General features: G+C 44.3%; 2 protein-coding genes across 4 annotated transcripts; one reads left to right on the top strand and one right to left on the bottom strand.

The window, feature by feature from the left end:
- Positions 1–2,565: 2,565 nt before the first annotated feature.
- svip (small VCP interacting protein) lies at positions 2,566–7,447 on the top strand. Of its 3 annotated transcripts, none has more exons than XM_079743493.1 (5): positions 2,566–2,896; positions 3,203–3,266; positions 3,597–3,647; positions 4,491–4,610; positions 6,714–7,447. In XM_079743493.1, the coding sequence occupies exons 2-5, from the start codon at positions 3,204–3,206 to the stop codon at positions 6,726–6,728; spliced, it is 249 nt and encodes an 82-aa protein (XP_079599619.1). In that variant the 5' UTR covers positions 2,566–2,896; position 3,203; the 3' UTR covers positions 6,729–7,447. The 3 variants fall into 3 exon arrangements, with proteins under 3 accessions (XP_079599619.1, XP_079599621.1, XP_079599620.1); XM_079743495.1 differs by having other exon boundaries at positions 3,157–3,266; XM_079743494.1 differs by lacking the exon at positions 2,566–2,896 and having other exon boundaries at positions 3,067–3,266.
- Positions 7,448–10,946: 3,499 nt separating this feature from the next.
- Positions 10,947–23,060, bottom strand: gas2a (growth arrest-specific 2a; the record flags this gene model as incomplete). Its single annotated transcript, XM_079743492.1, has 7 exons — positions 10,947–11,159; positions 13,445–13,552; positions 13,797–13,995; positions 16,354–16,417; positions 17,999–18,143; positions 21,134–21,255; positions 22,916–23,060. 7 exons carry the CDS (start codon positions 23,058–23,060, stop codon positions 10,947–10,949), a joined length of 996 nt encoding a protein of 331 aa, XP_079599618.1.
- Between the last annotated feature and the right edge of the window lie 273 nt (positions 23,061–23,333).

Below are 23,333 nucleotides of genomic sequence, written 5' to 3'. Positions count from 1 at the left end.
TGTTGATGGTGTTAGTGTGGTAGAAAATAACCGAGTTCTATCACTTCAACTAAACTAAGAGAGCTTGAGGAATCGAGGAGTCCGGATTAAGTATGACAGAAGACTTTATTGTCACCCGCAAGCATCAACGAAGACGAGTTAGGTTTGCAAAGACACTGCAGAATGATTCTCGTCCTGCTCCTTATATACCCAATATTGTCTTCACTTTTTTGCAAGTCATCTTCCAAAACTTTCGTAAAATGTTGATTTACATAACAAGTTTTTCCAGGTCACAGATAACGTATAGAAAATAGCTTGTTCGATTGGTTCAAAGTCCTGTGTTTATGGTACTGTTTTTGTACATTCTGATCCCTTGGACCCTCCACGTGGAATCAGCTTTTTAGGCCCAACTTATGTCAAACCCCATTTATAGGGAAAGGTGACTAGCTATTTTCCACCACTAATGTATATATAGGCCTGATAATAATCATAATTTGCCATAGAATATAGGGTTAATTTCTTCAATATAAGCACCATAAACATATGTTTAGCTCTGTGGTGTTAGCACCATAGACATATATGGTTAGCTCTGTACATTATTCAGCCTTTGGGACCTGGTCATGTTGATGGTATTAGCACTATAGACATATATGGTTAGCTCTGTCCAATATTCAGCTCGAGCCTGGTCATGTTGATGGTGTTAAGTGTACATTAGTCCTGCTCGATTGATTAGCAGCTCAATCTTCCTCCTATCCTCCATCATAGATTATTCATTGTGAACTAAAGGTATAGCTCTGTTGTGCCTTTAAGAACCAGGTTGGGCTGGTCTGTTCTCCAGCCTCTCAGGGAGACAGGGAGAGAGTGTTAACCCAGCCGGGATGGGGTGTCTGATACACCAGTCAGGCTGTTAGTTTCTGCTGACTAACAAAGGCAGTAGGGTAATGTATGGCAGTATAAGTATGTATATGGAGTACAGTTTGGAAATGACAAAAGATACACTCACGAATTGTTATAAAAAATATTCTCAAAGCACCACTATGCATTAAGTACTATAGTGGGCATACTATAGTCCAATTTAGAGCTATTTAATTATAGGGTGTATTAGTATTTTGATCTGACAGCTGTAAATACACTAAATATACTAAAATTATTATTCTCAAAAGCGAAAGGAAGAGTTTATTAATAGGCTTTATCTTCAGTTTGATATGGTTAAAAGGTGTTTGGATTAGAGCTAGAAGGTAAATATTATTTTGGTATTTTGTATTATTATTTTATAAGATTTAGCCTTTGTGTTTTACACTGTGAAATACCCGACAGTAGGACTGTTATAAGTTATAACACAGCGATGGAGAAGCAAGTGAGGTATGCCATGATAATCAATATCCTCTTCCCCACAATAATTGAGTATAATATTTCCTGTGGGAGACATTACTTGTTTAATATAATGATATTTTAGTTGACCTACAGTATTCATTCTTGACATGAATGCAATAAGTTGCCACTTCCCCGATTAAAACATCACTTAATAATATTACTTCACGTTCTGGAACATCTAAATCGTACAGTGAGATGACCTGCACTTAATAAGGCCTATACTGTAAATAATACTGGTTATATACACACACTAGTAAACAAGAGGACTTAGTTAAAACGGTGTCATTGGATGCTGTTACTCGTACTGAACATTGTGAAATGAAGCTGCCAGCCTACCTGATAATCGGTCAAAAGTAGTTATCTCCATGGTGCGGACTCGACCAATCAGTAGATATTTGCAAACATTTACAAGCGAAACTGCAACGAACAAGATATGAGCCGTGATAAATAGAGACAACTCCTGCCATCACTCTCCCACGTTTGATGCCAAGTATTGGGCTGGACGGGGTGGAGTTTCAAACATTATCACGCGAACACTAATACAACATTTATTGAGTAGAGTAGATGCTTTATGAGTATGCTTTATGAGTAGAAAACTTTACACGTTTTCACTTTATATGCATATTCCCAGGTACTGCGGCATCGAATCATAAATATGTTAACCGGAATTCAATCCACTGTACAATATATTACATACAATTCAATTATAATATTGTGTTATTGTTTGGGATGTGCACGAGCCAAATCCTCAGAAAGCAAAATCACAATGAAGCAATTAATCAACAAAAATATTTTCCTGATTACTAGTGTGTTAGGGTCGGAATTTCATATGTGTCATTACAATTTCATCCGTGTGTATATTTACCAAAATACCGGGAAATTAAGTAGCCCCACAGAGCTGGAACATACTGGCAAAATTATTTTGTAGCCTCATAAAACATAATTCTATCTTTGCGAATGATGGTAGAAGAACGATTCAAGCACGTTACCTCTAGTCTAGATATACCGAGCAGAACGATTCACACATGTGACCACTAGATGGTGAGGTTGCAGCACCGAGCAGGATGGTTCACACGTGAACACAAAATGATGATGGCGTTGGACCACCGAGCAGAACGATTCACACATGTGACCACTAGATGATGCTGTTTGACCACGTTTCAGAGAAAGGAAAAACAAACCCTTCTGTAGTTGTGTTCAATATCACCGGATGCTATTTGGATTGAAGATATATTTCAATCCAACAAATGGTCCCTGGAGACTTTTTGATAAAATATGAAGTTCGAATAATTCTGACAGCTGTTTAAGGCAGGAGGGACTGTTTCTATTTTATTTTATGTAATTATTACTATTACGAGTCAATGTTCATCGCTAACGCTCTGAATCTATCTTGAACGCTCCCCTAAGCCACTGCCTGCTGGGAAACGTCTACTCAACAACTGCTTCTGGATTTGTAAATGTCGACACTATTTGGCAACAGGTGTGGCCTAAAGTAGCTCTAGGTTGCTTACCACCCCTCCCCATGCTATCGATCGGGTTTTAGGTGAGTTAGTTACATTGCTTGGTAGAGAGCTTAGCGCTGACCTAGCCTGTAGTTTAGCGTCATATACAGTGTTGCCAGTTTGGGCCAGATATCCCACCCAACCCTGGCTGCAGCGCGCTGCAGCCAGTGTTCCAGTCTGCCAACACTGGTCTAATCTGGCAACACTGGTCATGCAGGCTACACAGCCTCAGCTGGGGTCCGAGGAGACAGCACGTCCACTGTCACATTTTAACACCCCTAAATACTACTCTTCATACCAGATCATCTTCTGTCCCTTTCTCGCCTTTCTGTAACTGGATCATCCAGGATGGGGATGTGCTTCTCCTGCTTCGGCGGTTCAGCGGACGACGCCATCCAGACTCCAGACCCAGTAGGTCAACTTCCACTTTAGAAGTTACATTTTTTTTGTGGCAAGAATATAAAAAAAGGCATGAATCGATGGATAGGTTGAGCTTATTCTAGAGACCCTTAGCCTACTGTATCACTGAACCCGTGAAGCATTGTAGCGACAGATGGGACCTTTGTCCGATGCAGGAATGTGAGGAATGGCCAAAGTAGGCCTACTGGGCCAGTGTGATGGACCAGTATAACCCTACTGGGCCAGTGTGATCGACCAGCTTCTGCTTACCTAGTATAACCCTACTTGGCCAGTGTCTCAACTCGCAGTGTTTCTGATGATCAATTGAACGTTTCATTACAGGAGACACGGAGACGGCAGCTGGCCGAGGCGGCAGAGAAGAGGCAGAAGGAGGTAGGATAAACACCATCCAATAGTGGGAGAAGGACCGTTATGTTCTGTGTGCACGGGAAAGACTGATTTGGATGTCGGGGTAAAATATCTACAATACAGCAAATGTGCCTCACCATGTGGTGGCTCATCTTCTATTATACAGAAATTCCTTTTGCAAACCCGTAAGAACCATTCAAAACGTGTTTTAAGGTGAGTGGTGTTATTATGGCCAACAATATGTCTTCTCTTTTACGTTGGCTTCAAAGAGACTCGGCTGATTTCAATCACATCTTTATGCTTTGAGGCCACATTTCAATTTCAATGTTAAATAAAAGATCAATTTGTCCTTCCACTCATGTTCTTGTGCTTTCAACTTTCCTGCACTCCAAACTTGATCAATGAGGCGTCACATGCTTGTGCTTATACAGTATGTGCAACACTACCCACGGCTGAGTGTCCGGGCCCTCAGGCCTTATTTGGCATTGATAGGCTTATTGCGTTCTCACTGCAACATTGTTTTAAAAGGGCGCTGTCTAAGACTTTGTGTCTTCAAAGGTATGATTCAGTGACGGTGTTAGTTTTATATTGTGTCCCCAGTCGTAATGGTACCTTGACTCTGGCTGGATTATAAAGATTATCAATAGGTTACATTCAGGTAGTAAACCATAAATGAATGTTATTGATAAGACGAGCCTACAGCCACGATTGCTCTCCAGAAGCGGCACATCCAGGGAGCCTTTTGTACAGCCAGGGTTCAACCAAGGAATCTTATTACAGTGCTCTTTTAAATCCACTGCTGTCTTGCAAGCGTGTTATGGCTCTTTTATGTCTCACTCTCCTTCTCTTCTTTTTCTACGTTCCCAGACAACATACAGGGGTGTCAAAAACCCAGAGGCGGTGGATAGGAAAAGGAAAAAACAAGAGGAGACAGAGAAGCCGGCCATGAGCACCTCTGTGTCTGGTGGAGGAGGAGGAGGGCTGAAGGTTAGTCTCTCCAGTCTGGAGGAGGAGGAGGAGGAGGAGGAGGGCTGAAGGTTATTCTCCCCTCTGGATGAGGAGGGCTGAAGGTTAATCTCTCCAGTCTGGTGGAGGAGGAAGGCTGAAGGTTAGTCTCTCCAGTCTGGTGGAGGAGGAGGAGGAGGAGGAGGAGGAGGAGGAGGAGGATGAAGAGGGCTGAAGGTTATTCTCTCCAGTCTGGAGGAGGAGGAGACGGGCTGAAGGTTAGTCTCTCCAGTCTGGAGGAGGAGGAGGAGGAGGGCTGAAGGTTATTCTCTCCAGTCTGGAGGAGGAGGAGGAGGGCTGAAGGTTAGTCTCTCCAGTCTGGTGGAGGAGGAGGAGAGCTGAAGGTTAGTCTCTCCAGTCTGGAGGAGGAGGAGGAGGAGGAGGGCTGATGGCTAGTCTCTCCAGTCTGGTGGAGGAGGAGGAGAGCTGAAGGTTAGTCTCTCCAGTCTGGTGGAGGAGGGCTGAAGGTTATTCTCCCCTCTGGAGGAGGAGGGCTGAAGGTTAATCTCTCCAGTCTGGTGGAGGAGGAGGAGGAGGAGGAGGAGGAGGAGGGCTGAAGGTTATTCTCCCCTGTGGAGGAGGAGGGCTGAAGGTTAATCTCTCCAGTCTGGTGGAGGAGGAGGAGGAGGAGGAGGAGGAGGGCTGAAGGTTAGTCTCTCCAGTCTGGAGGAGGAGGAGGAGGGCTGAAGGTTAGTCTCTCCAGTCTGGAGGAGGAGGAGGAGGGCTGAAGGTTATTCTCCCCTCTGGATGAGGAGGGCTGAAGGTTAATCTCTCCAGTCTGGTGGAGGAGGAGGGCTGAAGGTTAGTCTCTCCAGTCTGGTGGAGGAGGAGGAGGAGGAGGAGGGCTGCAGGTTAGTCTCTCCAGTCTGGAGGAGGAGGAGGATGAGGAGGGTTGAAGGTTATTCTCTCCAGTCTGGAGGAGGAGGAGGAGGAGGGCTGAAGGTTATTCTCCCCTCTGGAGGAGGAGGGCTGAAGGTTAGTCTCTCCAGTCTGATGGAGGAGGAGGAGAGCTGAAGGTTAGTCTCTCCAGTCTGGAGGAGGAGGAGGAGGAGGAGGAGGAGGGCTGATGGCTAGTCTCTCCAGTCTGGAGGAGGAGGGCTGAAGGTTAGTCTCTCCAGTCTGGTGGAGGAGGAGGAGGAGGAGGAGGAGGGCTGAAGGTTAGTCTCTCCAGTCTGCTGGAGGAGGAGGAGGAGGAGGAGGGCTGAAGGTTATTCTCCCCTGTGGAGGAGGAGGGCTGAAGGTTAGTCTCTCCAGTCTGGTGGAGGAGGAGGAGGAGGAGGAGGAGGGCTGAAGGTTATTCTCCCCTCTGGAGGAGGAGGGCTGAAGGTTAGTCTCTCCAGTCTGCTGGAGGAGGAGGAGGAGGAGGGCTGAAGGTTATTCTCCCCTCTGGAGGAGGAGGGCTGAAGGTTAGTCTCTCCAGTCTGGTGGAGGAGGAGGAGGAGGAGGGCTGAAGGTTATTCTCCCCTCTGGAGGAGGAGGGCTGAAGGTTAGTCTCTCCAGTCTGGTGGAGGAGGAGGAGGGCTGAAGGTTAGTCTCTCCAGTCTGGAGGAGGAGGAGGAGGGCTGAAGGTTAGTCTCTCCAGTCTGGTGGAGGAGGAGGGCTGAAGGTTAGTCTCTCCAGTCTGGAGGATGAGGAGGGCTGTAGGTTAGTCTCTCCAGTCTGGAGGAGGAGGAGGAGGGCTGATGGCTAGTGTCTCCAGTCCTCCCCATATATATATATATATATATATATATATATATATATATATATATATATATATATATATATATATATATATATATATATATATATATATATATATATAATCTGATTATAAGTGGCTTATCTGAATGCTTTAGAAATAAAATAAAATTATACAGCACATGAAATTTGTAATTATTGTTTTGTTCATTTATTGTTTTATTGTTATTATTTATGTCTTAAATTGTATTGGTCAAGTAAAGGGTTAAGTAAAGGCAATGTAGGTTCTTAAATTCACCACTTAGACCTTCACTGGGGTTATTTTGTATCTTGACATGAGCATGCATTAACAATTTTGACGTTATGTTTTGGTATGATCTCTCTAACCGTGGGTTCTCTGTTCAGTGGCAGGTTGGCTGAGGATCCTCTGGTCTTTGAGTTCAAACTACAGGACAGGAAGGATTGCTGCAAGATGACATGGCAGTTGTCTCTGCCGCTGTCCAACGAGTCCTTTATTTTGAGTATATATTGTTTTGCTCGCCAAGCGTCTAGTAAAGTGAGGTTTAAAGAGCAATCTGAAGTGAAGTCACAGCAGGACCTGATGCCATGTGACCACACACGCCATGTTGGACTGTTGAAGGAGCTTTAACACAGGAAGGAGAATGCAAGTTAAACTGATTCCCTCACAGAAGTGTTGATCGAGAAATGCAAAGAATTTTATGCTGTTCTCTGAAGATCTCTCTATGAAATACTGGTTTTACCTTGGCTGCTTGGCAGGTTGTCACATTGTGCTCTGGTTAACCTGTAATGGGTGTTTGCCATTTATGACATTTCTGATGATGGGTTAATTTACAAAGAGTCAGTGCATTCATGGATGATGAAGGACATTAGTAGTTAGCCCTAACAGAGTTTGTCTTTAGACAAAGATGTTGCCTTTGAATGCAAATATTTTTATATAATATAGATACAAATATAAAACTGTTCTTAACATTTCATATTTAATTTTGGAAATCAGATAGAATTCCTAATTAAAGTATGACATATTTCATTGATTCACATTTTCAGATTATTATTATTATTATTTTGGTGCACACTTTGTCATTTAGAGTCCTCATTAAATTCACCTCGCTATGCATGAATTAGATTGTTGGATTCGTCATTGAATTGTTTTATTTATGAGAAATGTTTGTTGTCTTTGTATACTTGATTTCATAAGGAAAACAATACGCTTTTGTCAGTGAAGTGTCATGTAGGATGGCCTGTGACGGAGGCATGTGTTGAATGGTACGTTGTTGCTGCTGTACTCGTCCCCAGTGGAAGAAAGTACAGGAATGGAGATCAGGCAGTGGGCCTGAGTATGTATTTAATCTGACTTGCCATGCTTAACTCAGTGCTATTTATCGTTTTTTAAGTTATCACTTGATCCTTAAATGCTTTTTGTGCTCTTGCCATTTGGAGGTACAGGAAATGTAGGCCGTGTTTTTTGCTGCTGCATTAAATTATGTTTTACCCAATGCATTGTGTAAAGTGTATTATTTCATGCTGATAAAATAAAATGGCACCAATAAATCAGTGGTTGTGTAGATTCATCAAGGAAGGGCTGTGTTCCACACCTGGGTGGAACAGGTCCTTACAAAGGCTCATGGGCTCGGACAAGCACTGGATTATAGTCTACGGTCCTGCAGTATACCAAGTGTGTGGACCTCAACATTAAAAGGCAAATAATATATGTTGTTGCTTCCCTAAAGACGAAGGCTCAAACTTTGTCTTTTTACTAGAAACGTTTGCATTATTTTCCTATGCCAATGCCAATTTTTCTCTGCCAACCCTTCTTTACCCTTGAGCAGTGGAAAACCTCTAGGGGTCAGCACTGTACCAAAAATGAGGCAGCCCACATGAAGACACTAAAACAATGCGCAGTGGTTCTCAACCTTTTTTGAGCAAACGCCCCCCTGACCATACCCTGATCCTCCCACCAATAAAAAAATTAATAACAACCCCACTCACACTCGTGTTATATTGCTTAAAGGTGTCATTGCATCGTTTTTCATAGATTTTGCAGTTGTCACTAATAGCAATGAATGCCCTCTGAGTCGGTTTTGGTGAAAAAATATAAAAATATATAAATGAATATTCATGACTTGCAAATGTCCATCACTGTAATAAACTTCCAGAGAGAGAGAGAGAGAGAGAGAGAGAGAGAGAGAGAAAGAAAGAGAGAGAGAGAGAGAGAGAGAGAGAGAGAGAGAGAGAGAGAGAGAGAGAGAGAGAGAGAGAGAGAGAGAGAGAGAGAGAGAGAGAGAGAGAGGAAATGGTTAGATTGAACATTCAATTCACCGCGGCCCGGGCATTCACCTCCACGTCTCTCGTCGTGCCCGGGCACCGTGACCTTGGGCACCAACGGCACCGCGACCGTGGCCACGGAACTCCCGCGTCTCCCGCGACTCCCGCCGTGCCCCGTGAACGAATGAATGAATGGCCCGGGGACCGCGGGCACCGTGAGCGCGGCCACGGCACCCCCGCGTCTCCCGCCGTGCCCCGTGAATGAATGAATGGCCCGGGCACTGCGGGCACCGTGACAGCGGCCCGGGCAACGCTGTCACCGCGGCCCGGGATCCGCGGGCAAGGCACTCCCGCGTCTCCCGCCGTGCCCCGTCAATGAACGAATGGCCCGGGAGCCGCGAAAACAGATCGCGCGCAGAGGCCTAATTAGGCCTATATAATTTGTATTTGAAATGCAACGGTCTTTTCGTGGACACTACGCTCAGAGCAGCTGGAACTGAACAACAGCAAGAGGAAGGAGGAAAACGGGCTATGAAAATTTGTTATTTTTTTCTTGCTATCGGCCATGTTTGATTGTGTTGTGTTGGTTATTGAACTGTTAACCTACCAACTTGGGTTATGTTTAGCGTTACTATAGAGATCATGAAGATAGCTGATGTAACGGGAGTCCGGGCGTGTGGAGGACCGAACCGCGCTGTATGACCACTGTTACACTGCGCATCGACAGTAAAAAGTAGCTGAGACGGTAGAGGGGTTAGAAACCAATAAATGTAAATAGGCTATTTATTTTTTATAAGAAAGTTTAAAATACCCCCCAAAAAATGAAAAAAATAATCACGTTCCCAGCTTCCCCCTAGGTTGTGCGAACGCCCCCCAGGGGGCGGTACCGCCCCCGTTGAGAAATCATGCGTGGTTAGGGTCTTATTAAAATAACGCTGTTTAGGGAGCCTTATAAAAAATGCATAATAGGACTGCAGTGACATTTAGAAGCTGATGAACAGCATTCTCATGAGAACAGGCCTATAGCTGATTTCTGAAGGTATATCGATAAATGTGTATAAATGCATCAAAGAGGAGAAAGGTTCAATAGGTAATCTGTAATACTGCATTTATTTGTTAAAATGTCTTTCACCTTAAAGCTAAAGTAAATACAAAAATATATACTTATTTTTAGAATTATTGGCAGAAGAAAGGTAAGAAGAGTGTCACATAATATTGTTACGAGCCTCCCCTTTTTGCTATTCCTCCTGCTTTTTTCTCTTCTATGTCTCTCAGGTGTTCCTGATTCGAGGGTGGAGCTACTACTACTATTGCCGCTACTTAAGGCGTGGCCTGTGTTCCCACAGGGTCTCTCACTATTGGCAGCTGGGCTGTCGTTGGGTTGTCACTTTGTCGTAAGCTGTTTGGGTTCCGTGAATGAAGGGCTGTTAGTCTGTTTTGGTGTTTCTGTTGTTAGTAGAGTCTGGGAATTGTAGGTTAGGAGAAGGAACTTCTGGCTTCGACGGCCCAATGTGTGGCTGGCCCAGGTTTCCTCCACCTTTTTTGTTTTGGTTAAACAGTCCTCCCGTTGTTGGGAGTTTGGGAACGACATGCGTTTAATGAAGCCTCATTATTATTTGAACTTTAATTCTGGTTTGGTGTTTTTACCTGTCATGTTATAAAGGGTGGCCGTAACAAATGTCCAAGAAAATACAACTTCAACCCATCAAAGCCGACCCACAGAGAAACTAATTGGACTAATTGGAAGTGGAAATAGGTAGAAGACTCACTTTGGTTTAACAATGGTCCGATCAAATCACAGCATATGATAACCAGGCAATACGTTACTTTGGTAAATAGAGCATTAAAATGAGTGCTAGAATAGACATATTTGTAGTCTGTGAGGACCACAGAACTAGCTTAAACTCATCATTAAAGTGTGCACCGAAAAGTTTTGCATGGTTCCAGAGAAGGCCCCACTACATCATGTGGGGCAATACTCCATGTTTCATATACGGTACAGAAAGGAAAAAATAAGGAACTGATGTTATGGTATAAAACAAAAAAATATACAACAAGAATCACAATACCCATACTGCCTCAATGGTCATGAAACCTGAATAGCAGATAGCATTGATACCAGGCCTCTAACTTCCATGAGCTCCATCAGACGACCCCGCTCTTCAGACGGAGACAGGGGTTCACTTGAGTCACCCTTAACACCTTGTCTCCCCTGGCTCATCTAAATGCTTTCTCTTCTGCAGCCACGGAGGATGTGTGTGCAGGGATCCATCCACCTGCAGCCACCTTTAAACCTCAATACAGAGTGGACACCATCACGGGTCCTCCCAGAGGTCCTCCATACCCGCTCTGCGCTCACTTCTTGCTGCGGTAGTGGGCCGCCACCACCAGGTAGCTGTCGGGGCCCAGGTCCTTGATCATGGGGGTCCGGCCGCTGGTGACCGGCGAGGTTTTGCCCTCCACCCGGGAGATCTGGAGCATGCGGCATGGGTCGTGCTTCAGCAGGTAGCTCTCGAAGGTCTCCCAGCCTCCGCCCACCCGCACCATCACGTGCTTGTTGTTCAGCATCTGAAGGGAGGCGGCAGGGCCAAGAGTGATGGAGACGGTTACAGAGGGTTGTCACTTATTTTAAGGCGTTGTGTTCTTCATCAGGGCTGTGCCTGTCTTGGCTAATGAGAAACTGTTTTTTATCTGTACCTTGAGATATCACATGTTGCTTATTGTGGCGACCAGCTCTACAGGCTAGCCTGGGGTGAGTGGACATCTATGAACATTGCTGGTCTGTGGTTACATCTTGCTGAGCGCCGATGATGTCATAGACCTCTCCCCCCCCCTCCCCCGGCCCATGGTATAATTATCACATGCTGCTCATCAACTCATTGGAGACCTCAGACACATTTTCAATGATAAATTTGTGTCACCTTCCTATAAAGGCTTGAATTAGCCCTTAATGTCTATAATACCGTTCCCGTTCTTTTTATTACCAATAAACTCTAACTCGAGATCAGGGGTTTCACTTCAACATAATGTGTGCAATTGATAACGAAATAGGTTGAACCCCTACCTCCTGAATCACAACAGGTTAACATCATGCATTAGGCTACTTAATGCATGCTAGACCTTCTGTTGGGTACCAGGGAACCGTCTTCAGAGCCTGGATGAATGGCAGGCAATGTAAAATATGTCTGCTCTCTTCCTCGTATACTTTGAATATAAACCATGTTTCTTCAACACGTATGCTTGTCAAAGGCACATCAACTTTGAAGCTAGCACACCGCTACAGTGACGTGGTAACATAGCTTCCACACGCTGTTGTAAAACCCTTATGGACGCCTGCAACGGTGATGTTCTAAGATAACTGACTGATAGACTCCATCAACGGATTGAGAGGAGGAGGGGGCCGCACAGCTAACTTGTTGACAGCTAACCGCCTCCCCCACGCTGGTCAGAAAATCAGTGTCACCCAATCTAGCAGCCTCCTATCAAACATTCATAACGCCTCCAAGAGGAATCAATTCAGAGGGCAGAGGCAGGGCAGTGATCCAATCAGCATCGCCTGCTAGCCCCCCTCCCCCCGCCCTGCAGCCCAAGGCTCTGTGACTGGGGACGTAATGGCTCGGTGTCGGGGACAGCTTTCAATCAGCCAGCTATCAGACTCACGGCTCCCCCGGAGAGCCAGGACTAGGTCTGCTGTGACACCCAGGAGAGTGCCCTGGCCTGGGGCCCCTCCCACCCCCAAACAGGCTGCTGTTCTCCTGCCTCTTTGTTCTAGGTACAAATATCTCATTTATTCCCACAAGCAGCCGGGTTAGCCCTCAGACTCAACCTTCATGGGACACGGGGGGCAGTCTGGGACCGGGCTGCATGCCTCGGTGCTGTGGAGGCGCTTCTGGGCGCTACTGCCATTTGAGGGATTTTAATTAAGGCATCTTCCACATTATGAGGCGGGAGACATGGAGAGACTGGGAAGAATGCAGGGGAGGAGGAGGGGAGGGGGTCGCTTTGATCTGTTAGAATGATGAGCCTCAGACGCACATCGCAGATTTATATAATTTGTCCTTGGTTGCCCAGCAACAAACAGAAGGCTGGAAATTTCCCACCCTTTAAATTAATCAACACGTTTTTTAATTTATTATGACAAAGATTGAAAAATTAACGTTTGCAAGTCTCTAACTGGAATAATTACGCCAATATAATTAATTTGTAACCATGGTCAGCAGGTTTTTAAAAAGGTGTGCAGCCCCACCTTCCACTGAGAGCTGTTGTATAATACAGCTAACAGAGGACATCCAAGAGACTGCTCTCCTCCTCTTGACACATCCCCAACACAGGACCTGTGATTCTCCATTCCAGAAGTGTGAATCCTGCTTGTGTGTTGCCAAGTAACCAGGATCCCAGGGGTGCTAATGCTAGCTCGTTAATCTCCCTTACTCTCCATTTATCCTTCTCCCACACCCCTTTGTTCATTCAACAAAACTGCACTCACGTTTTACCCACTAATCCGTGTAATGACAGGTTGTCAGTATTCTGTGATATGGTTGATAATCTATAAGAAAGATGCTTAATCCGGGGAGATGGTTTAACCCTCCTGTTTAACGTCGAAATGACATTATGTTTTGTAAGAACCGAGATTTCTAGAATATCATTTATAGTTAATGAGATTTCACTTGCTTGAGAAACAATGGATTGGTTTTCAGCTTTCATACTGAGTACACATTATACAACACACATATATATATATATATATATATATATATATATATATATATATATATATATATATATATATATATATATATATATATACACACGCATATTCTATACTGTGAAGAACGAACAGCTTGTGTACCCACCCGTATAAAGAGCACCTTCTCGCCCACGCGGTAGCGGCCTTGAGACTGCCTCTCCACACAGAATCGATTGGTACATTTGCAGGGGGGATCCTCAGAAATATGTTTTACCTAAAAAAAACAAAACACAAACACACACAGGCATGCACGCACACACACGCACAAAAAAACACATACACAGACCATCACCCACACAGCATATTTCAGTCGAACCACTCCAATGCATTGTAGGAAAACCTTAACAACATCTTGCACATATAAACATATACAGTATATATTTATATATATTTCTGATACATTTTTGACTGGTCCAAATTTGGAAACGTGCCCATCGGAGCAGGAGGTGCTGACTTACTGCATCATCCAGCAGCTTGCCTGTGCTCTTCTTGCTGGCGGTGGATTTATTTGGAGCGGGGGAGGGGGACGAAGACGGGGACAGCGAGGAGGAGAGGGGCGGGTCTGGGGACACAGGTGATGGAGGAGGGGGAGGGGCTTTCTCCTCCAGCTCAATCTCTTTCTCCAGCTGAATGAGTCCTGGTGGTTCTACTTTGTACCTGGGGCAGGACAGGCAACATATAATAATAATATCTTTATTATATAGCACCTTTAAAAACAATGGTTTACAAAGTGCTTTGACATAAGAAATTTAGGAAGAGAATAAAAAGATGGCATCACGTAAAAGCACGTCAATAAAAATGTGTTTTAAGAAGTGATTTAAAAGAGGTTACTGATTCAGCAAGCCTTATCTCCGCAAGCAGGTCATTCCAAAGCTGAGGCACCCTGGTGGAGAAGGCCCGATCACCTCTAGTCTTGAGCCTCAACCTTGGAACAGTAAGGAGGGCCTCGCCCGCGGATCTAAGGCTGCGAACAGGCTCATGCATGTCTGTGATGTACTCAGGGGATAGACCTCGATGAGCCTTAAAGGTGATCAATAAAATCTTAAAATCGACTCTAAAACTGACAGGGAGCCAGTGCAAAGAAGCTGAGACATGAGTGATGTGATGTCATCTGTTAAAACCAGTGAGAAGCCTAGCTGATGAATTCTGAACCAACTGGAGGCAGGAGAGTGATTTGTGGTTGATGCTGGTTAACAGAGAGTTGCAGTAGTCTAGATGAGAGAATATCAGGGCATGGATTACTTTTTCGAGGTTGGGTTGTGATAGAAAATGCTAAAAAAGGACTGTACAACTTTGTTAATGTGAGGGATGAAAGTGAAGTCTGAATCTAAAATTTTTCTGGCAGTTTGCTTGATATTATTGGAAAATGGACCGAGGCTGATGGGACTGCTGATGGTGGTAGGCAGGTTGAACAGTATTATTTCAGATTTGGAGTAGTTAAGTTGGAGGAAGTTATGAGCGGTTCTTAAACAGCAGCCAGGCTTCTCGGATCGTTCGGACGCAGCGGGAGGTATATCTGTCTGTCGACAGCATAGCAGTGAAAAGAAAGCTTGTTCCGCTGGATAATTTGGTTGAGTAGGAGCATATATATTGAAAATAAAATAGGACCTAAAATGGAACCCTGCAGTACACCATAGGCTATTTGGGTTGTAGAGAAAGAGTGGTTACAGATGTCTCTACTGGTGGATAAAATGCTATCTGGAGGGGTGATCTGCTGCCTAATAAAATCAACTTTGTCTTTAAGAAACTGTAAAAGCTCCTCACAGGTCTCTTGTGTAGCATCATTAAAATAAGAGGGAGAAGAGGAGGTGAATTAATCTAAAACCTTAAAAAATTCAGGATTTCAAACGTTTTTTTAAATCAGGTTAGAAAAGTAGGATTTGTTTGCTTCTTTTACTGCTGATTGAAATGTTTTCATTGATTCTTTCCATATGTAATAAAATACTTGGAGGCTGGTCTCCTTCCATTTACGCTCATAAAATCGACACTCTCTCTTAATCTTGTGGGTTAAATTGTTGAACCAGGGCTCTGGATTGGGCTTTAATATATCTATATCTATATATATACATATATATATATGTATTCTTTTTTTTTTTTTTTTTTTTTCCTGGTGCAACTTTGTCCAGGACAGATTGACAAGTTTGGTTAAAATTGGAGACCAGCTCCTCTTTGTTAAAAAATTGGTTAAAAGAGTAAAATAAACTTTGAGAAAACTTAAAAGCAGACAAAGGGTTAAAAATTCACCGGCGGACAGCTTATCTGCATTTAAAACAGATAAAACCACGTTGAATAAAATTGCTTTGTGATCCGCCACACAGATATCCATACATTTGAAATTATTTGGGCTGAGGCCACTGAATAAAACCAAATCTAGTGTATGACCTTTAGAGTGAGTGGGTTCATTCACGGCTAGGGTGAGATTAAAATAATCTAAAACATCTAAACAATCTGTGATAAAACCCTGAGTGGGACTGCCGATATGGGTGTTAAAATCACCTAAAATAAGAACTCTGTCAAATTTAGACATAAAATAGGATAAAAACTCTGAAAACTCCTGGATAAAAACACTTTTTGGTTTTGGGGTCTGTAAATTCTAAGGATTTTTTGAGTGTATGCTAAAACCAAGATGTTCAAATAAATTAAAAGCATTATATACAACAGGAGTGCATCAAAAGGATTTTTGAAAATGACAGCAACCCCCCCCCCCCCCTCCCCCGCCCCCGCCCCGGTTGATGTAGATGGCTGTAATCAGGGGGGGGTTGCTTCTATGAGAGAGCTGCAATCGTCTTGAGTGTGCCAGGTTTCGGTGATAATAAAAAAGTCCAACATGTTAAACGTAATAAAATCATGACATAAAAAGGACTTATTGTTCAAGGAACACACATGCTTGTATTGCTTGTATTGTTTTTGTGAGGGATGAGTGAATCAACAACAAACAATACATGTCATAATGATTTATAATTTGAATTATATTTAAAATATAAATCCTAATCCTTAACAACATCCATATCTTACCTTGAGGCTATCCTACCCAGCTCTAGGAGACAGAGGCACACCTCCCTGGGCTTCTTGTGGAGAACTACAGGGGAGAGAGGAAGTCTTACAACAGCACAGCGCCATGGATGTACTCTTTATCCCTGTCCTATCAAATGGGATCGGGGGGATGGTTGAATTAATGGTTTTTTGATGGCGAAGCATTGCAGCGATGACATGGGCACAAAAAAACACCTAATTGTTATTCCGACGAACCCCATGCATGCACACTATCTGAAGAGAGTGAACCGCAGGCCAGCGGTCTGGGCGGAGGTGAGCGTTTAGACATGGAGGGTGATCTCCCTGCTGGCATCTAGGCGGTGGGAGGGAGGGGGATGGAGGATGTATGAAGCATGGGAGAGAGCGCACACCATGCCTTATGGAGAGAGGGTCGCTAACCTTGTGTCGTAACGTATACCGTTGTACCGAAACTTCCATCCAAAGAAAGTAAAGGCAGAACGAGGCGAGAGAGATGCAGGTTTATGTAGATGTTTGTATATCTAAATAACAAAGTGACATTTAAAAGGTTGAGAATCATAACATGTAGTGTATACATTTTATATTGATAATACTTGTATATCATATATTATATTTTCCAATCATTGAAAAATCCAGTGGCTCTTTTTGTGGTATACGTCATTAAACCATGTTTTGATTTGATGAACAAATAAAAAACAGCTGTCTGCACCATGGTACAGACTCCTGCCTGCACACACTTCTATTTGAGGGCATTGTTCGTCAAATGGTTCAAGGTTGAACAGAGCATACAAGCATGGGACACATTCAATGTTATCTTTAATAAAACAGAAATGAGAGCAAATTGGACATTTTTTGCAGTATTTGCTGATTTTCCTTAAACCCATAACTGTCAAAAGAGAAGTTATGCAGCGCAGCCTGGTCAGCATGTCATTTGCATTCCTACAATTCCTCACTGAAACTCTTATCATTATCGTTTATATCCCATGCATGACAATCTCCCATACTGTACTGATCTTACAGCGTAAAGCTGTAAATCTCCCATACTGTACTGATTTTACAACGTAAATCTGTATGCATATCGGTATTCCCAGGCCCAACAGAACGCATAAATCACATCCCTGCAGCAGGTCAAACCAAATCCTAGAAGATACAGAGAGCATGGAGATGTGAAACAGACCCACATTTGCATACGAGTGGCCCACATTTCCACTCACACACTATATTGTGTGTGTGTGGGTTGCTTCCATCTGATAGAAGGCTACCATGTGCTAGAGTGGTCCCAGTGGAGCTGCTGTCCTTGTGGTGCATTGTGCGTCTGAATCACAACAAGCCGATGATAGCCTCGGTCTCCTCTCTGCCAGATAGGCAGCGGGGGGGGGGGGGGGCAGCGAAATGCTGACGTATAGACGATGGGTCCCACTACATGTTTAATCAGGCCGATACAATCTTTTTATTATTACACAGCAGGGCCCATTAACAGACATATCTATATAGTGATAAAGGCATCGCTAAATCCGGAGGATAAAACCAGTGCCCAGTGTGTCTATGTTATCACACTGGTGTTCACAGGTCACTTGCACAAAATGAGTCTGCATAAACCACATTCGGATTCCCACACTGGAGCGAGCGCCAGTCGTCACACACTCACCCAGGCCCTCCGACTCAAACAGGCAGGTGTCCCCCACCCCCACGGACCGGCACCAGGCCAGGAAGTTGGCTGTGTTGTCCCTGGCGAAGAAGGAACCAGAAGGGGCACTCCGACGGCAGGGTATCCTTCTGGACGGGAGCGTCTGCTGGAGACCGGACGATAGAACGGAAGGAGATACATATTGGTGTGATATTATAGAGAGTGTCTGGCTGTTCTGGGATCATTTTACATTCACACACAGACGGCGGCCAGCCATCCCTCCAAGGAAACAGCCAGCTCGTCAGGAGCAGTCAGGGTAAGGCGTCTTGCTCAGGGACACCTCGACAATCAGACAGGAGGACCTGGGGATTGAACTAGCAACCTTCCAGTTACCAGTCAACCCACTCTACCTCCTGATCTTCTGCTGGATGCAAAGCAACTTACAGTGGATTCAGATGCATGACCCTAATGAGCAGGTACAGAGGCAGGCGGCAGACAAGTGGACTCCAGAGACTTGGGCTCGAGCCCGGAGTCATTTTACATGAACCACAAAGCTGGTAAATAGAGCCACAGACAGACCGCAGCATTGTACAGTTAGTGGTGTACAGTAAACCGGGAAAATAATGAAAAGCCATTAACACCCAAAATCACCAATGGTGAGGCCCCTGCACGAGGCTTCAGCACACACAGGGCCCTTCACTGATTACTGCTGCAGATTTATTCTCCAGCTGCCAAGTCTCTGGTTTCAGCTCCGAACCCAGAACCTCTCTCCTCCTCACAGATCTATTTGGGAGCTGGCAGGTTTTAAAACCCACGGCCACTACACTAGGCTGTGTGTGTGATTTGGGATGGAATGACACACAAATGCCCTCCCCTTCTCCCTCCTGCCCCCCTGCCTCCCCCACGTAGTCCGTTCCGCGTGATTTACACTCCTCGGTTTGGTTTTAATGCAGGATCTGCGCGTCTGTGCTCCGGGAAAGGTAGGATGAGGTAATGCTCAAAATATGCACTTATTTTTGTCTAGACTTTTCTTCTCAAGCTTTCCTGGGCTTTCCTGGGATCTCTGTTTTAGTGTGACTTTGGATTCCTGGCTGCCAATAATAATGACGCCCACGTTGACATGCAAACACACACACCTCCTCCTCGGATTGTAAGTAATAATATTATTATTGGTGCTGAGCTAGCTTACTCCCTGCCATCTTGGCACGGGTGATTATTGAATATAACCCCTATAGTCTCTGTGAGACGTTCAATTGGACTGGATGGGAACCAACGGCGGCAGCTATGAAAGGAAAACATATGGAAATATTTTAGCTTAGTCAACCAGACTGGAATATTCAAGATCTGATATGCTGGCTACTGCACATTCATAATAGACTCCATCAGACCCTAGATTTATGATAATAGCTAGTTGTGAGTAATAACCTTGACAGTGGGTGATATGCCACTAACATGGTGGCAGTCACAACTCATACAATTTTATTTGTACATAGATTTAGGCAAAAGTACAAGCAAGATAAAACATTCACAATTTTTTCATTCATATTTTATATTTGGTCTATGTTGGAATATCTCTCCATGTATCTATAATATCATAATGTCACATCAAAGTTATGTTGCACATAATTGTGCCATACTAGTATGTTTAGCATTTTTAAACAAAATGCATGCTTATAAAGCACCCTCAGTAAAGCATTAAATGACACGATCACATGGACTTCCAAACAATAATTTGAAAGAGAAATATTCAATAAAAGTATAAGAGAGGGATGGAGCATATGATGGTCGAACAGAAGACCTAAGATGTCTAAGATGTCATGTTGTCTGGTCAGACAGTCGGTTCAACACATAACAGTCACATAACAGATAACAGTAAGAAACCAGCATACTGCAGTATACAATATACTGCAATTAGTTGACCAAGCAGAAACCAGAAAACAATCCAACATCTTGGATAGAGAGCAAAACATCCTGTTTGTTCGGAAACAATATAGAATCGTTTTACTTTGATATTGCAAAAAGCCCAACCAAGAGCTCTTACGAGAACAACCCGCCCCCGGTGTGCTGCTTTAAACACGTCAGAGATCCGTCTCCCGTTGAACACAAGCTGGTTTCACAGACTTTTCTCTGAGGCTTTTTCTCTGAGGCTTTTCTTGCGCCTAGGGAGACTCTCTCATGGTTCCTCCCTGCTTCTCTCCGCTCTCAGACATCAATAGGATCCTCTATGTCAATGGATCCTCCTCCGTCCCACGGCCATTGACCTCAAGTATTTCCACACATCTGTGCTGCTGCGCTCACACTGGGATCAGGAGACCCAGCCTCAACAGCAGAGCAGGGGCCCTGGTGTAAACAGCCAGCCTCTCCCCCCAGGAGCCATCAAACCCTCTTACATTCATTCATTTACATTTAGGGCATTTAGCAGACGCTTTTATCCAATTTACAATATGTGTAATTTACAATAAGTGTGTTTGTCAGAAGAAGGTGAAACAACAATATATCGCTGTCGGTACAGTAAGGATGTTCATAGAACCAAGTCCCAAGCACTAACAATCGCAAGGCAGAACCACGGCTTGTGTATCGAGCCTATGCAGTCTTAAAACAATAAGAGAGGTATAAAGCCAGAGTTGTGAATTATAAATGATTTATAATGTCATTTATGATGTGGTGTGCGTAGCCTGAGCCCTCAGCACAGTGGTGCCAGGCGAATAACGCAGTACGATATTTTTTATTGGATGCTGAGGTTGAATCACAAATGGATATGCACAGGAAAGATTTTCCTCAACTATTCACCACATGTTCATTATTTATAGTGTGAGTCATGTGTTTATTTATAATTCATTTTATATCATTATAAGGCAAACCAAAGAAAATAGCTCTTTGTGTATAAGCCTGAGGGGGTTAAAGGTTTTTAGATTGTACATTATTTGTACATTATTGGTACCATATAGAAAATATTGAAAAGAACACATTTGTTCAACAATGTCAATAATACTTATCGGTCTCAGTGTATGAATATCACCCAGTAGGGTGCTTTACAGCGCTGGATACACACACACACACACACACACACACACACACACACACACACACATACCAAATCATGTAAAGCAATGTCAGTGTCCTAAAAAGCGATGTATAAATGCAGTTACTTGTTACCTTGTTGTTCCCATGGGCATCAGTGTTCTGCCTGAACTTCTCCTGCAGGGTCTCAGCCAGCTGACAGAGCAGCACCCCGTTTTCCAGGCGATCCATAAAGCTCTCCCCTGTTATCTCTACACCTGTACAGGTTACAGGGAGAGAGAAACCACACCCACTGGTGGTCAGATAACATATACCAGAGAGTCCCTTAATGATTGAATCACCTTGTAATCACAATAATAATCAACCCATTGTCTTCACACCACGTTTGAGAACGTCATTTGATAGGTGAGCCTGATCTAAGGTGACCTGTGCACTTTAAACCGTCCTGAACAAACACCCAGAGCCCTGACACAAGCTCAGCGTGTGTCTGCAGTGACCAGCGCCTCACGCCAGCACATGACTGAAGAGAGATTGGAGATCTTATGACAACATAGAGTCACAGAGACGGATTCATTAGAGGCAGCTCTCCATTCTGCTCTGCACAGTAATGCTGTCCCTGCGCTCCCACAGCTCCCAGATAGATGGGTGATCAACATGTGCTGTCCAGTTGACCGGCTTCCAGACGGCCATTCCTTCAGCGTTAGCTCATGCTGAAATAGGAGGTGGTGGTAGGGTGTAGCTGTGGAAAGAAACTAGGGGGTGGGGGGGATTTTTTTGTTTCTTCATCTCCTTTCTCCTTCGTATTGGAGGAGGGGGCTAGGGGCACGGGCCTTTAATGAGTTCCAAATGTGGTGATCTGGGCCAAAAATGAAGGAGGGAAAAGGGGGATTGAAAGCTTGAGGAATATGCTGCTGTCTCGTATCATGGAGACCCTGTGTGTCTGAGTGAACCGGGAGAATATATTCCAGTAGCTCTCAACACACAATGCACAGCATTTGTCAGACTGCGTATACTAATATAAATGACATTCATCGTTTGCCTCAGACCACAACAACATTACACTCCTTTAATAGATCTGTCATCCACTCAAATAGCACAGCCAACAACATTCCTCCCACAATGCACTTGCTGTGGACCCCCCCCCCCCCCCCTCCCCTCTCTCCATTGTAAAGCTTCACTTGTTAGAACTTTGACAGACACCTCCCAAGTCCTGGTCCCATCTGTCACAACACGAGCTGAGGCTGGTGTTGGATGAGGATCCTGAAAGTCGGTGTTGTTGTTGTAAATCGAAACAGAAGAAAGGAAGCCGTATTCCCAGTCAAACAGGGAACAGCATCTCACTCCTGTTTTCTTTATGCCTGTGATGCACCTCCAACTGGCCAACCACACACATTCCTGCCTCAGCTGGCTCCAATACAAACACATAGGGTTGACAGTGGAGGGAGAGAGACAGAGGGAGAGACAGAGAGGGAAATTACAAGCCAATATCACATGTTAACCAAAAACCACATCATAGGTTTCTATTCGCATATAACCAAGTTGAGCTACAATCGAATAGTTCAAATCTGCTAATCAGAATGCTTTGTGTGTGTATGGAAATGTAATGAGAGCAGTAGACACACAGTGATTTAATACACAACGCCAATGTTTAACATACCTTCTGCTGATGCACCCTCCTTTATTTGCCGTATATCATTTAGACGTTTGTTAATGATACCCATTATTCAATTAGTGCACTCGGGGAGGTCACGTGACAGTGGGAATGGGGATCTGTGTGTGTGTGTGTGTGTGTGTGTGTGTGTGTGTCTCTGTCTGTCTGTCTGTCTGTCTGTCTGTCTGTCTGTCTGTCTGTCTGTCTGTCTGTCTGTCTGTCTGTCTGTCTGTCTGTCTGTCTGTCAGTGTGCGTGTGGATCCTACCCAGGGTATGTGTGAGCCAAATGGCCAGGTCTTCCTTCATGGGCAGTAGGCTGGCTTCATGACGGCTCTCCAGCCACTGCTGGTACTGCTGCATGTCCGTCAGACCGGGGCCCGGGGGCTGCTTCGGGCTAAGTAAGCTGCACATGATGCCTCTCAATGTCTAAGAGGACAGAGGGACAAAGACACAGCCAGGGTTAGAGGTCTGATTCCTAGCAGGGCCACTCATGCTCAGAGATGTAGTCACTTACTGTACTGTGAGGATATTATGCAACTGCAACAACAATTGACTCATACTATTTATCTTTGATCAACATCCCAGCAGTTTTGGTAGGAGCGGGGAGCAGGATTATATTGTCCTTCTAACCAAACTAAGGCCAAATTTGCCTTGGCATAAGCTATAGACGCTAATGACGTGGAC

Source organism: Pollachius pollachius, assembly GCF_949987615.1.
Source record: "Pollachius pollachius genome assembly, chromosome: 9".
Lineage (NCBI taxonomy): Eukaryota > Metazoa > Chordata > Actinopteri > Gadiformes > Gadidae > Pollachius > Pollachius pollachius.
The sequence above is the reverse complement of the archived record's forward strand: the minus strand, read 5'-3'. Positions and strand labels throughout refer to the sequence as shown.